At 34.7% G+C, this 14381-nt stretch overlaps 1 protein-coding gene across 1 annotated transcript; it reads left to right on the plus strand.

Annotated features, from left to right (window-relative positions):
* The first annotated feature begins 7301 nt into the window (after nucleotides 1–7301).
* LOC149225407 (serine/threonine-protein kinase PEPKR2-like) lies at nucleotides 7302–10404 on the plus strand. Its single transcript, XM_089377084.1, has 4 exons — nucleotides 7302–7776; nucleotides 8173–9016; nucleotides 9176–9472; nucleotides 9594–10404. Exons 2-4 carry the CDS (start codon nucleotides 8257–8259, stop codon nucleotides 9989–9991), a joined length of 1455 nt encoding a protein of 484 aa, XP_089233210.1. The 5' UTR covers nucleotides 7302–7776; nucleotides 8173–8256; the 3' UTR covers nucleotides 9992–10404.
* Nucleotides 10405–14381: the final 3977 nt, after the last annotated feature.

Here is a 14381-nt window from a genome sequence, read left to right on the forward strand (position 1 = left end):
ATTATTGGTAATGATGTTATGGAGATTGTGTGAAAAGTTTAATGGATTCAATAATAGTAGTTGTTGCAACGTTTGATTGATTTGTCGTGATACTAAATTTATAAGTCATTTTTTCATCGGTCATTTCTCTTTTTGTGGGTCGCCTCGCCATTATATCCATATCATGGGTTGCCGCTCCCACCATCAAATACTTGATCTGCAATGGGCCCAAGGTTCTTCTTAACAATCATCTTCTGGGTGCCCTAAAGCCCTTAGTCGTTGCCCTGTCACTAGGGGATTTTGATGCCATTACTACATATTTGTTAATCTAGGAGAAATTTCCTTTGCAGTAAGATTCTTCCCTCCTCCAAAATGATGCAATCACTCCAAATTTCTCGAGTTTTCCAGTTTCGTGAGGCTGATCTTAGGGGTACCCTCTGCATGCAAGTGAAAGTTGTCAACTTTGTCTCTAGACTTATAGCCAAAATTCAAGATCGGACAAGAATCCCTTCCATCTCAATATGGCTCCCACATGGGGGTAGGAAGTTTAAGGAATGACATTCACTTAAAAATTACAGTATAGCCAAGGACACTTTAATCTTCCTAGCTTCATGATTGAATGGAGGAGACAAAGGTTGGGGTGTTCCCTGTTCCTCTCAATCATGGTCCTTTAAGGATACTTTAAAGTCAAGGCTCCCACAACCAACTCCTAAAGACCTCTTAGGGCCAACCTTCATTGTTGAACAAGCAAAAATTATTCCAAGTCTAGAGGTGGAAGACTCCCAATCCACTCTTTCTTGCATGGCCTATGAGTGGAATGACATCATTTTTTACTTTAATGGGTTTTGCCCATTTGCATTTGTGCTCCAGGAATGGATACATCAAACTTGGTCCCCATATATGGATCTATATTTTTGTTCGAAGGGCTTCTTTGTGGTTAATTTAGAAATCAAGAGGACCTTATTTTTTAGGCAATTCTAGGCTCTCCTTTCATCCATGGTCTTTTGCTTTCAATCCTCTATCCATGACAACACTGGCCACTCTAGTTTGGGTAAGACTCCCTAATATGCCCATTCATTTGTTAAATCTAGATATCTTAGATTTTATCAGAAAATCTCTCAGACATTTTATTAAGATAGATACAAACATGATTGGAAGAGGTATTGTAACCTTTGCACACATCTATAAATATATCTCAGCAAAGAGTTTCCTGATAGAATCATCATCAATTGGAATGGCCTATCTTTTTCGCAGCCAGTGGACTTCAAAAACACAACTTTTTGTTGTAGGTCTTATTAATAGCTAGGTCATCTCCATAATGCTTTCCCTTTTATTCAAGGGAATTCTCACCCCTTGATGTTAAGAAAAATAATTGAGGTTGAAAAGACCCAAAATATCCAAAAGGATCTAAGAATTCCTCAGCTCATAAGTAAGGCAACATGCATATCAAAAAAATTCTACAACCAACTCTTATTCTGGCCTCAGCTCAACCCTGCGTAGCACCATCTCATCCCTCAGAATCTAAGGTCCCTCCCCTTCTACCATCATCTCCCCACTCTTGTCTGGATCCCTCGAATGGTAAAAAAAGAGACACAACCATGACCCTCGTGTTGTCCACAAACATCTTCATGAGTAAGATCACTTGGATAATGATAAGGAAGCAACCATTGTTGCAAATGAAGCCAATGACTCCATGAACACTTTTTCATACTTCATCATGGGATAGGTTGATGTTTATAAGCAAAATGAAAAAAAAACCCTCAGAATGCCCCATGATCATTTTTGACTTCAAAAACTAGAACCTTAGTATATATATTTTCAATCTTAGTTAGATTGTCTTTATTTTTGGATTTGGTCAGATTCTCCAATGACCAACCAATTTAAATTTCCCATCTTTTCTATTTTCATGTTCAAAAAATAATAATTTTTTACTTGAAAAACATTATTGTTAATTTTATTGAGTATTTAACTAATTTTATATTATATATACTCATCTTAAACTTCAAATTTAAATATATTAATATATAATATTTTTTTACCATAAATAAATGTGGACAAACATTCCTTAAATTACATTATAAAAATAAATAAATTAAAATACTTTTGGTTAATTCATAAAGAATAATAAACCCCACCCCAACTTTAACAAAAATCCTTATAATCAAACAATTAATTTATATCGAATAAAAAGGACCATCATTCCTACGTCTTTTAAAGAGTACATAAGTTAGTGACCTCCCTTTCGTTGAAAAAAGAAAGTGACCTCCCTCATCATACTTCCCTTCTCGTGCGTGAAAGATAAGTTGTATTCCATGAAGATTTCTTTTATATAAATATTGATAAATTTGTTGCATAAACAAAACATGTTTAATTAATTTAAAAATACTTTCCCATGTTACTTTTTCGAATTATACATTTTCCTTTATTTAGGTTGTTGCCTTAATAGAACTTAATTCTAGATAATTATTTATAGAGTTATCTTAATAAAATTTAATTTTCTATATAAACATTATATGGTTTCTCAGATTAAGAAGAGTCAATAAATAACATCATAAGTTTTCTCATGCACGACACACATTTGTAGAATGATTTTAGGGCCAAAGTTTTTAGAAGTTTAAGGTGAGGTCACTAAGGGAGAGGAAGACACTCTCAATGAGGCTAGATCAACTTCCACTTGAGTGTCTTTTACTTTTTTTTTTTTGGGTATTTAAGTATCAAACTCAATGTATTTCAAACCTTCACATTTATTTTATTTTATTTTTTTCCATTGGTTGGAAGTTGTATAGAGCTTCAGGTCATCCCTCCTACTTTTTTATTCTTGTTGATTTATCTAATGGGGGCGAACAAACTTCTTATTTATGGATAGTATGACAAAAGGTGCCTTACTTCCTTGCAAATATGGCATCATAAAGCTATGTTTTCATATAGAAGATCATGGGAACACAGAGACTTGTCTGATACCAATTATGTTTATCCAAAGAACTTTGTCCATATCTAGTTTTACACCAATTATAGTGATGGAGTACTTGCCTTCCTCCTCTTTGCTTTCATCATAATGGATATAACACCCCAAGTCATTCTTGTGTATGCAAGGATTTCCTCTCGCTATAAATGCATTTATAAGTTTAAGAACCTTACCACATAAAGCTTAAGTAAAAATATGTCATTCAATGATTAATCTCTGGAGTCCATGGGATAGCAAGGGGCATGAATGCCCTAGAACCACAGACGTATGAAGGACCCACCACATTTCTTCTTTACTCAAGAACAAAACTATGGAAATCCCTCTTTAAAGAATATAAATGTGAATTGTCTACCTCAATTATCTCTCAACCAAACCGTGAGCAAATTGGTGAGTGACCATAGAGCATTAAAACAATGCACCAAGGCCATCTTCCCTCGATGATCAATATTCACTCTACTTGGATTCATAGGTAGGTAGATCATAGATTGAGACAACCTTTTTCAATACACAATGACCTCTTTGGACCTTACAAGGGCCAAGGCATGTTATGGTTCTTTGTCAAGGATGGGAAGGGTTGCATAGTTCCCTCATCCTCTTCAAAGTTTCTACTTGCTACAAACGTCAAGTACTTGCATTAGGACTATTTCCATGAGATCAGGTTAGATAATCTCTAAAAGGACTACACACAAAGTTCAGATTCAAACACTGAGGCATGGAACTACTGTAGTTTAACTTGCCTAAGCATCCAATGCCCAAGTTATCATTTGCGAAAAAAATGGTGTGGGTGGTCTCTATCATCATTTTAATAATTATCCCAACGCAAATGGCATATCTTGAATATTAAGTTAAAATAATTATATGGTTTAAAATTTACACAAATCACCCTTACTATATAATCATAATCTAATATGCTACAACTCCAAGGGATAGCTCAATTGGTCGAGTTCACGTTGCTAAGCACCTTGCCAATTGGAAGGTCATGGGGTCAAATCTCCTCGACACCCTTGGGGTTAGGCCCGACTAGTAGATCCCTTTAGGTGGGTCTGCCCAAATTATTGCCCGTGGATGTAGTGACCACTCAGTGACCATGAACCATAGTTGAAAAAAAAATCTAATATGCTACAAATTAGAGCTTTTATGGTTTTGAAAATAATAGGAAGGGAAATCAACATTTTTTCCTTGAAATTTGAAAGAATAATTATGGGTTGATAGAATTGCATATTTTAGATGTTAACATTGCACAATCCAATTGCAATAGGAGTATTTGAGGGAGTTGAATCCATTTATGCATTAAAAACAACAAGTTTCATCAAAAATAAATTTAAAATTTTTGCAAAGAATATCTAAACAAACTATGATGACGACAAACCAGAAAATATTGAAAATGTAAAATGTTTAACTTTCTTCTTAATGTATACACTAATTAAATTAGATTACCTTACATTTAAAATACTAATTTGACCATACAATATGATAAACATTATCACATATTTATATATTTTCAAATTTCAGATTTATTATAAATATCAACTTTAATTTTATCAAGATATATTTAGTTTTAGAGTTGCACTCGCGTTTTTTCTTCTCATTACACCATTATTTATTCAACAAGAAAAATAAACATAAGATTAGGTGTGGCAATTTCTAAAAGAAAACTTGTTATTAAATTTATTTGCAATATAGATCTCAAATTTCATTACGTTAGAAAATCATTATACAGTATTATGCTCTTTCTTCTTTTTTCTTCTGGATTAAGAGAGACAACTCTTCTCATCATTCCTCATAGACTTATAAAAAACATAGTTTTATATATTTGTAACTCTTTTCTTAATGTCCACTTAAAGTTAACGACTACTGTTATATTAAACATTATTTTTATATTTTTATTTTTTAAATTAGATTGCTATTGATTTTAATTATTAATAAACATTAAAATTAATTTCATTACTTTATTTGTAACATATCCATTTTAATTCTAAATTTATTAAGTGCTTGGAGTTAAAAGTTAAGTTGTTTGTTAATTTGGTATAACTCAAAAAGACTATGAGAAAAAATGTTATCTTTTTCACCTTTTTTTATTAATATCATTAAAATTAATTTCATTATTTTATTTGTAATATATCCATTTTAATTATAAATCTATTAAGTGTTAATATTGGAGTTAAAAGTTAAGTTGTTTATTAATTTGGTATAGCTCAAAGGACCATGAGAAAAAAATGTTATCCTCTCACTTTTTTTTTATTAATAAAATCAACAACGTAAAACTTGTATTACAAAAGTTGAAGCAAAAAATTGTACAATAAAATATAAAAATAACTATATTGAGAATTTAAACATGAATGATAGCTCTAAAAATTTACATAACAAAACTTATAAAAGTTTGCACTTATTACATTCCAAAAATTCTTGTATAAAATCTTACATGGATATAACTTGAAAAATATTCCTAAGATTTTAGTTGCCTTATTGAATATAGAAATTTAGTAAGAAGCATGACAACCGTTAGCTTCTTCCTATCCATGGTTGGTAGGATGGGAGTTCTGATTCTCAATGTCCATATCTTCTTGTTAGTGATGCACACTGTCTTCTTCCTTCGAATCTTCCTAAACAAAGTTTGTGGACATTTTGTGGTTAGAAGTTACTAAGTGTAAATATTTGTTGAAATTGATAATCATGTTTCTCAACATGCTACACTCAACCTCCAGATCTTCAAGTTTTTGCTTTTGTTGTACAAGGGTACTCATAATTATTACTATCCATGAAGTGCAATAGTGTTCAATTTTGTGTACCTTGGAAGTCACCGAAAAAGGGAAGACTTGTTGCACTAAATTGACTCATGTCTTCTCAGTATCCTCCTAAATCCCTACAATACTTTGAAATCCATATGGACAACAAACCTAGAGAAACAATAATACCATAATTCATTTGATGCATTCCAAAGCTCAGACTAAGGTACTAAAGACGAGACACAAAGAAATCCTTTAGTACAAAGCTTAATAGGAAAATACCTTTTCCATAGCATATCAAATAACTAGGGTTTTTCAAAGCCAATGAATAGGAAGATTGGGAGGCTAGGCTTCAAAACAAATCAAGGGGTGTTTATTTGATAAAGAGTTGCCTAACCATGAAAATAAATTAGGTAATGTGAAAGGTTTATGTCAAAAAGGCTCCAAAAGAGATGAGAGGCTTGAGGGAATTCTAGAATAAATGGAGCCACTAACATAACCACACATGGAATAGACCCTTCCTCTAAAGGGCAACACTAATAAGCAAAATCACCTTCTTCATACCTTGGAGAAAATGATAACAAATTGAAGTTCCTTAAGACTAATTAGAATTAGAGAAGGCTTTACTAGGATTGGCTAGGAAATCTTCCTCTTTCTAATGCAACGAGCAACCTCCTAATCTCAAACCATTATCCCACCTTGCTGAAACAATGCTACTATGACGAGTTCAAGATTTAAGGAAACCTAAATTTGTGCATGCAAATGACGAGAGTGTGTACTTTCAAATCCAGGCTCATAACTAAAATATGGTGGTCTTTTGATGAACATGTGGCAATTAATTACAATGTTGAATGTCCTTGCCTTCATATGACCATGAGTTGCTAAGGTTACTAAGGAATGATAGCGGAAGAATCACCCCTCCTTTTACCGAATGACTCTAGGATAGAAGTTAATTGCTTCATTGCCAAAGCAATTAACTTGACAATTATGTTCATGGAGAAACCAGTAAAAGAAAGCCTTATGTATACTACCAATCTTCTTATGGATTCGAACTATAATCAAAGCAAGTTTATATTCAAAAGGATTACTTTCAAAATGATTAAATTGATCATTGTGATCAAGTCTTCAATACCAATAAAAAATTTGATCTAACTCCTTTTACTAGGAAAAAATGTTTTACTATAAAAATACCTTGATAAAAAACATAAACCTTTACCTAATTGTTTATCGCCTTTTGAAAATTACAAACAAATTATTGTTATAGAATACATTAAAATTGAAAAGTGATTCATACACTTACCACCCCATCCCCTCACTTGAATTCAAATCCCACTTAAAAACTCTAATCTATATATATATATATATATATTTTTTTTTTAATATTACTTATTGATAGATATTTATATTATTTATAAAATTGAGAACTCTCAGTTTAAAAAATTACTTTCGGCATATATATATATATATATTTGTAATATTCCTTATTGATAGACATTTATATTATTTAAGAAATTGAGAACTCTCAGTTTATAAAATTACTTTTGGCATATTATTTAAAAAATAAGTATGTAATAAACAAAAATCTCAATGTTTTATAATCACAAAAGAAGAGCTCTGCATGTTAGCTTGATACCTCGGCGTTCCCCTACCCCACTTATGCCACACCGGCGTACATGTACAAGGAAGGAAAAATATCAAATACGAAGCTGAGGTAATTATTAAACTTTGTTGGCGTCCGTCTCGTTTATTGGGTGGCTTTTCCTGTCGCAGAGGCTCGGCTTTGATAGACAGTCCTGACAAAATCTCAGTTCCCGACAAAGACGGGAAAGAATTTCTCCACGGTTTTCCCCTCAGTATATCTATATTTCAGATTTTTGCGGGGTGTTCGGCGACGGCATTGGCAACGCTATTTGGAGCCGAGCCGAACGAGTATTTCTATTGCGAATTTGGTGGTCCGAAAGTGGCTCGGCAAACATCGAGGGTTATCAAATCGTATCGGTCATTGTAGTTCTGCGACCCGGAATTATGCACTTGCCGGATGCGAAATTGAGGTTTTCTCACGGATATTCTAGCGGGAGTTGAGGCGATCAGCAGAGAATGCCAGAGGTATGTAACGATTCCTAAATTTTGGGGCTCAGGGTTTTCTTTTTCTCGCGTCTCTGTGTGGAAAGGAGGGTTGGGGCATATTTGCGGTAGTAGGATGTATAATGTTGGGGATGGGATTTGAAAAGAGGGCGCCATAATTCTTCTGGATTAATTTCGGTGGAATATTGAGAAGGGTATTTGATGTATTTCACGAATTAGAAAATAGGGTATGCGTTAGTGTATAAATGACTACGCATTATGAAGAAAACGGGAGGGTATCATGAGCTTGTCATATATTGACACAGCGTAGGCAGTTTTGATTCTTTGTTTTCTCGTGCTTTTTGTTTTGAAGAAGCATTTCAGATCGTATGAGTGGTTGTTCTTGTTTTATTTACTGGTTTTTTCTTGTGTCCGCAGATCGATTTGTTTTCCCTAGCTCCTATTTGACAAATAGTCATTCTTCGCGTCCTCTGTGGTCGAGAAACCCCAGAGACCTTGGCTATGGATTCATTAAGAAGGAAGCGAAAAGGAGAAGCAATAGATCTTGCCATTTTGGAACAGAGAGCTCGTCTATGTGATGATGGTGCATCTTCCACATCATTGGCCACACACCTTTCTTTCCAACAGCAGAGGAAGCGGAGGAAAGAAAAGATGAGGGACGAAGAATTGGGTTCCCGGCATCTGCATCCTACAGCAGCTGCTACTGCTCCTCCTCCAAGAAGGGGTTGTTTACCTAATTCACCAGGACGAGGGTTAAAGAGAAAGGTTGGCTGCATTGATCATGCTACTCGGACTGGCAGGAAGCGGAAGCTTGAAACTGATTATTCTTTAGGCCTAGAATTGGGACGAGGCAAATTTGGTCTGGTAAGAATATGCAAGAGCAAGGCTACTGGAGAAGAGCTGGCCTGCAAGACTCTGCCCAAAAAGACTGAAGAAAACGTGCATAAGGAAGTTGAGATTATGCAGCATCTTTCAGGCCATCCCAGTGTTGTCACACTCCAAGCCGTGTATGAAGATGCAGAATCTTTGCATCTTGTGATGGAATTATGCTCTGGTGGACGCCTGATCGATGAGATGTCTAGGAATGGATGCTACTCTGAGCACCAGGCTGCTAAATTGATCAAAGAATTAATAATGGTCATTAAGTACTGCCATGAGATGGGCGTCATCCATCGAGATATAAAGCCTGAGAATATTCTTCGAACTAGTACAGGACAACTGAAGCTAGCTGATTTTGGCTTGTCCATGCGGGTTGCAAAAGGTATTTATTTCTGAGCTTCATTGTAATCAACCCTGTCCCTCATTTTAGTAAACACATAATTTTATGACATCCAGACAAGGGCATTATTATCATTATTAAATAACCATGGATTTATGTTGATTTATAGTTCATTAACATCACTTGTATTTATTCTAACAGGACAAAACTTATCAGGTGTTGTGGGAAGCCCTGCGTATGTTGCTCCTGAAGTTTTGGCAGGGACCTATTCAGAAAAGGTTGATGTGTGGGCTGCTGGTGTCCTCCTGCATGCACTGTTGATAGGTGTATTACCATTTCGTGGGGAATCTGTTGAAGCCATATTTGAGGCAATAAAACAAGTCCAATTGGATTTTCATTCTGAAAAATGGCAGTCTATCTCAGGACTAGCAAAGGATTTGTTATCAAGGATGCTTTCCAGGGATGCTGGAAAGAGACTTTCTCCAGAAGAAGTTTTGAGTAAGTAAAACTATTGTACTACCAAGAATTACATATTTTGTATGCGGTGTCTTGTATTTTTTGCTAAGATGCAATTATGCACATATGAATTTTATGATCATATCTTTTGTTGCTGCTGCAGGCCACCCTTGGATCATGTTTTACACAGAATCTAATATAAAGGTGCGATCAAGCAGTTCAAAAAGGAAAAAACATACCTGTCCTGTTAAGGATGAATGGTCAGAATCCCTGCCTTCACTATCTCCACGTACAACGGAGAGGAGAGCACAGTTCATAAATTCAATTCCGACAGAGCATGGAGAAGATGAATCTTTCTCTGGGGATTTGCTCTCACGTCCAAAGCAACCAGAGTATGATATCCAAGCAGCAGGGAAATATGACCTTGTAGATGCTCTTGCATCTGCTATCTCCAGGATAAGATTATCGGAACCCAAAAGGAGCAGATTGTGTACCACTACATATCCTGTTCCACAGCAGTGTTCATCTAATCTAAAAAGCAGCTTGTGTACAGCATTTTGAAAAACATGCTGACTGTTACTGAACGGCAGTGCTCATTAATTACTGATTTTACGGCCCAAAATACTTTGACATTTCAAGTGTGACTGATAACACGAGTCACGCCATACACTGACTGAAGTAAGCATTGCGGCAGCTGCGTTTTGAAGATTAAAACTGATCTGAACATGAAATGACTCCATTGTTTTTGCCAGCCTAACTTGCAACCTGCTATGGTGATCAGCAATTCTAATATCATTTTATGTACAGCTTCTAAAAGATTAGTTTGACTATCTGTATATATTGGGCTTCCCAATGAAGATGGAAAATGCAAGATATTAGAATTGCATTTTGTATAAAGCATAACAATATCTTCTATAACAATTTTTGGTGAAATACTGTTATTTCAATTTAAATCACTCTTGTTTGTGTTTTAAGTCCTCGTTTGAGGTAAATGATAGTACACTCTATGACGTGCATTGAGCAATTTAGCAAATTTGGAGGAAAAAAGAATTGCTCAGGACCAGATAATTAATAGAATCAAAGTCATTAATGAGACATCTTTCAATTTTCATGATACATCTAAGCTTTTGACATTTCTGTGTTGCCTTGCAATTGGAAATCATTGCAAAGTTCAAACAGTTTAATATCAATGTTTGTGATGAGATGATAAAGCCTATATTCTTGGACACTCCAGGCTCCTGTTGTTTTCTGAATTAATTGCTCGTCAGCTTGCTTGGTGGACTTCTTTAATTCAAGTCAACTACATGTTTATAAGAAAACTTACATTATTAGAAATTAAAATATTATTTTGATTTTGAGATGGCAAAGGTCTGGGCTCAGATGTAGCTCTTCCGTGTTTATCTGGCACCTGCCTTCTCATTATAGCTTTGGGAGGTATGCATCAGTGGTTTCTTTGCTCACATTATACAGAAATATCATTGCAGTCTGACCAATGTGTGTTTTAGCATGAAAGGTAACTATATATATTTCTTTTAATGAAATGAATGCACTGGTGAGTCATTTGATATCTTCTGGTTTTAGGTTGTATTAGAGTTTGCTGACAAGGAAAGGGCAGAAGTATCCTTGGAAAACGCAGAAGACATCTGTAAGAAGTCTTCCATTAAATTTCAGAATTAGTTGGTTTTGTCAAGGTGGTATGTAACATTGATGATTTGGTATTGTTATTGTGATGTACAATTCCGTTTTCTAAAAAAGAAAAATTAGAAGGAAAATGATTATACTATACAGAGGTGCAATCCATATATGATGAGATAACATATTTTCACCTCCACTTTGCTCCTTGAGTAAAAAGTGTTGTTTCATTATAAAATGAGTGGACAATGGCTTTCACTGACGCTCACTGATCTGCTCATTTGGATTGATCATGAGTTTTCTGTATCTACTCGAGGATCTTGACTGGAAAAGTAGCAGTGGCCCATTATGCTCTTCATCTGACCTTATTTCAATGCACCTTTATTTTTGCTTCCATTCTCTTTTTCTAAGAATTCCCATGCTACCTCAAATTTAAGCAATGTTGCATGGGTACCACTCCCAGCCATTGGAGAGCAAGTACCATAAGCTCTGGCGCTCCGGGGAGCTTGGGAGTTGGTACGAAACGCTTCAAAACAGCCGGGAACTTTTGCAGGTATGTTGGAGCTTTCTGGGAGCGTTGCTGTGCAGAATTTGGAGTTTCCGGTACTGGTTTTGATTGGGAATGTGATTCTGGAGTGTGTGGGAGCTCTGATCCATCGAGGACAAGTGAAAACTTGAAATAATTGCATAGTAAATTAGATTATTTGCAAACAAAAAGAAACAACCTTACTAAGAGATCATTTCAACAATCTCAGAACTGTAAGTCTAAAAGATTTAATCTCCAATGCATATGACGAGCAAGAAAAAAATGTATATGAGATAACTGGTGCTACCTAGTGATGACACTGTATCATAAATTGAACTTTCTTCAAAATCATGCCCGACATTCTTTTGTTGAACACATGCTTTGACAATTCAGGTTTAAAAATATATGTGGAGTTATAATTTGGTGGTGCTAAATATGGATGGTGATAAATATGCAGTTGTAAATCTTTTGTTATAATCCGCTGATTGTAGCAGAAAAGTTCACAGATGTTGTCAATGTGATTTATATTATTATGGCCTTTACTTTCCATCAAGACATTTTGTAGTGATCGAGTCATGATAGTGATGTTCAGGATGGCTACGTTTTGGTCTTAAGTGTAAGCATTAGGGCTTAAAGTCTTTAAATTTTAGTCTTCCATGATGTAAACGTTGAGAACTGTTGAAGTGTTCGGTAAATGGCTGTATGGGGGAAAGAATCAAGGAAAATGATTTATGAATCACTAAAAACAGACCTTCACTGATCTTATTGCTAGGGTTGAGTAGTGGTTCAGTTAGAGTCCCATTTAAAGACGAGATGAGAGGGCTTTGACAGGATCATCATATGGGACTAGAGGTGGACCACAAGTTACCAGTTTGAACATAGAAGTCTGTGTGTAAGAGTGCTGGATGGACATGTTCAAGTTATGTAATAGCCTGCCATGATAATTAAGACATATTACCTGATAATTAAGACATATTACCAGAGGGGTTTTTTCTCCCTATCCTGGGGTTTCTCACCATAAATCACTGGTGTTTCTCACTATAAATCAGTCAGTGTATTCTTATGATGTTTTAATTTGATATGTACATAAAATTCTTTATACTTTATATATATATATATATATATATTTTAATTTTATTTTTAATATATATTAAATTTTAATTTTTGACTACCGAAAACTCGTGCCACATAAAATTTAAATTAATACCAAAGAACACTCGAAAACAATGTGCAACACTCGAAAACAATGTGCAACACTCGAGGTTATTGCTTATAAATGACCAAACGCCAACACCTTCTCAACCCGCTTATTCTTACTAACTAGTCCCAAAGTAAACGCAAATCGAAGGACTCCATAAATCTGCCACACTTGTGCTGTGAAGCGCTTTAGAGATGAAAGAACTAGCTCAAACGAAGTTCAATTGACTTAGCTTTGAAAATAAACCCATTTGTATGTAGTAAGAGGACGGTGTGATGGTTTAGAATTTGTATTTAGGTTATCCCATTGCGAGTAGATTAGTTTGGTTATTTTTGGTTTAGGCTCAGATTATGTAGTAAGAGGATGGTGTGATGGTTTAGAATTTGTATAGGTAGGTTATTTCATTGCGAGTAGCTTATTTTGGTTAGTTTTGGTAAGCTCAGCTTAGTTATTAAAAAAAGACATTAAGCAAATAGAAGAGCGGTACTATAAAGATAAAGAAAAAGTTATTTGGCAAGCATACATAAAAAAAAACATTAGGCAACTATAAGAGCAGTATTATAAAGATAAAGAAAAGGCTATTTGGCAACCATACATATAAAAGAAGCAGCTGTTTAGCAAAAAGCGGATTACACTTTTCATAGACAAGGGAAGGCTATTTTAATGAAGGAAAGTTTATTCCTTTCCTTTGCTTGTTTAACGAATGAAAGCTAATTTCATGTTTGACAGTGGAGATAGTGAAGGTTAACCTTTTCTTGTAGCCAAGGGAAGGTACTTTTATTAAAGAGCGGGAAGGTATCCATTCCAGGAGCGTTTTGGCAATGCTCACTAGATTTATGAATCAATGGTTCTTGTTTATAAGAGCAACAAAATGCAAATAGCATAAGAATAAATCCAAATGAAGGTGTTTATAAGAGCGAGTGTCAAACCATATGCCACAGGTGTAGGTGATTGCAAACCTCTAATTATAAAAGCAATTTGATTTGTTTGGTTTCCTTTTAAACATTTTGAGTAGGTTTTAAGTGCCAAGTGCGCTGAAACAACAAAAGCAATGCATAGATATGCATTGTTTCTTGTGTCATTCATACACTTTGGTAATGCAACTCCATAAGCCTTTCATTGATTGGATCTTGGTTGATGAATCTCTACATATCTTCGATTCTTGATTATGTGGTGTGATTTACGGTAGTAACATCCAATAATATCAATATGCCATTCATATTTGTGGCATGTTATATGTTATACATGTGAACAATGTTATGTAATGTTAAATATAAAGAGTTGGATGAACCACATTGTAGAAAATGAGAAGTTTATAACATAACTTATTATGTACGATTGAGAAATGTATGACTTAAACATTATGTAGGGACAAAATATATATTACTCATTTTCTCTTCACCATGATGTGTAAATGTATCTACCCTAACTTCAACATTGATACTCTTTGCAAAGTAAGATAGATTTGCATGTATATCTTTGCTATATTGTTTTAAGAGCTTTCCAAAGATTAGGGATTAATTGAGGCTGTTGCAAATAGTTAGAGAAAAAATAGTTTAGATCTTGTGTTTCACTAGTAGAGGAAACTTCTAATT

This window comes from Pinus tabuliformis, chromosome J (assembly GCF_031772625.1).
Source record: "Pinus tabuliformis cultivar Carrire ecotype Pingquan chromosome J, CPIR1, whole genome shotgun sequence".
NCBI classification, from domain to species: Eukaryota; Viridiplantae; Streptophyta; class Pinopsida; order Pinales; family Pinaceae; genus Pinus; species Pinus tabuliformis.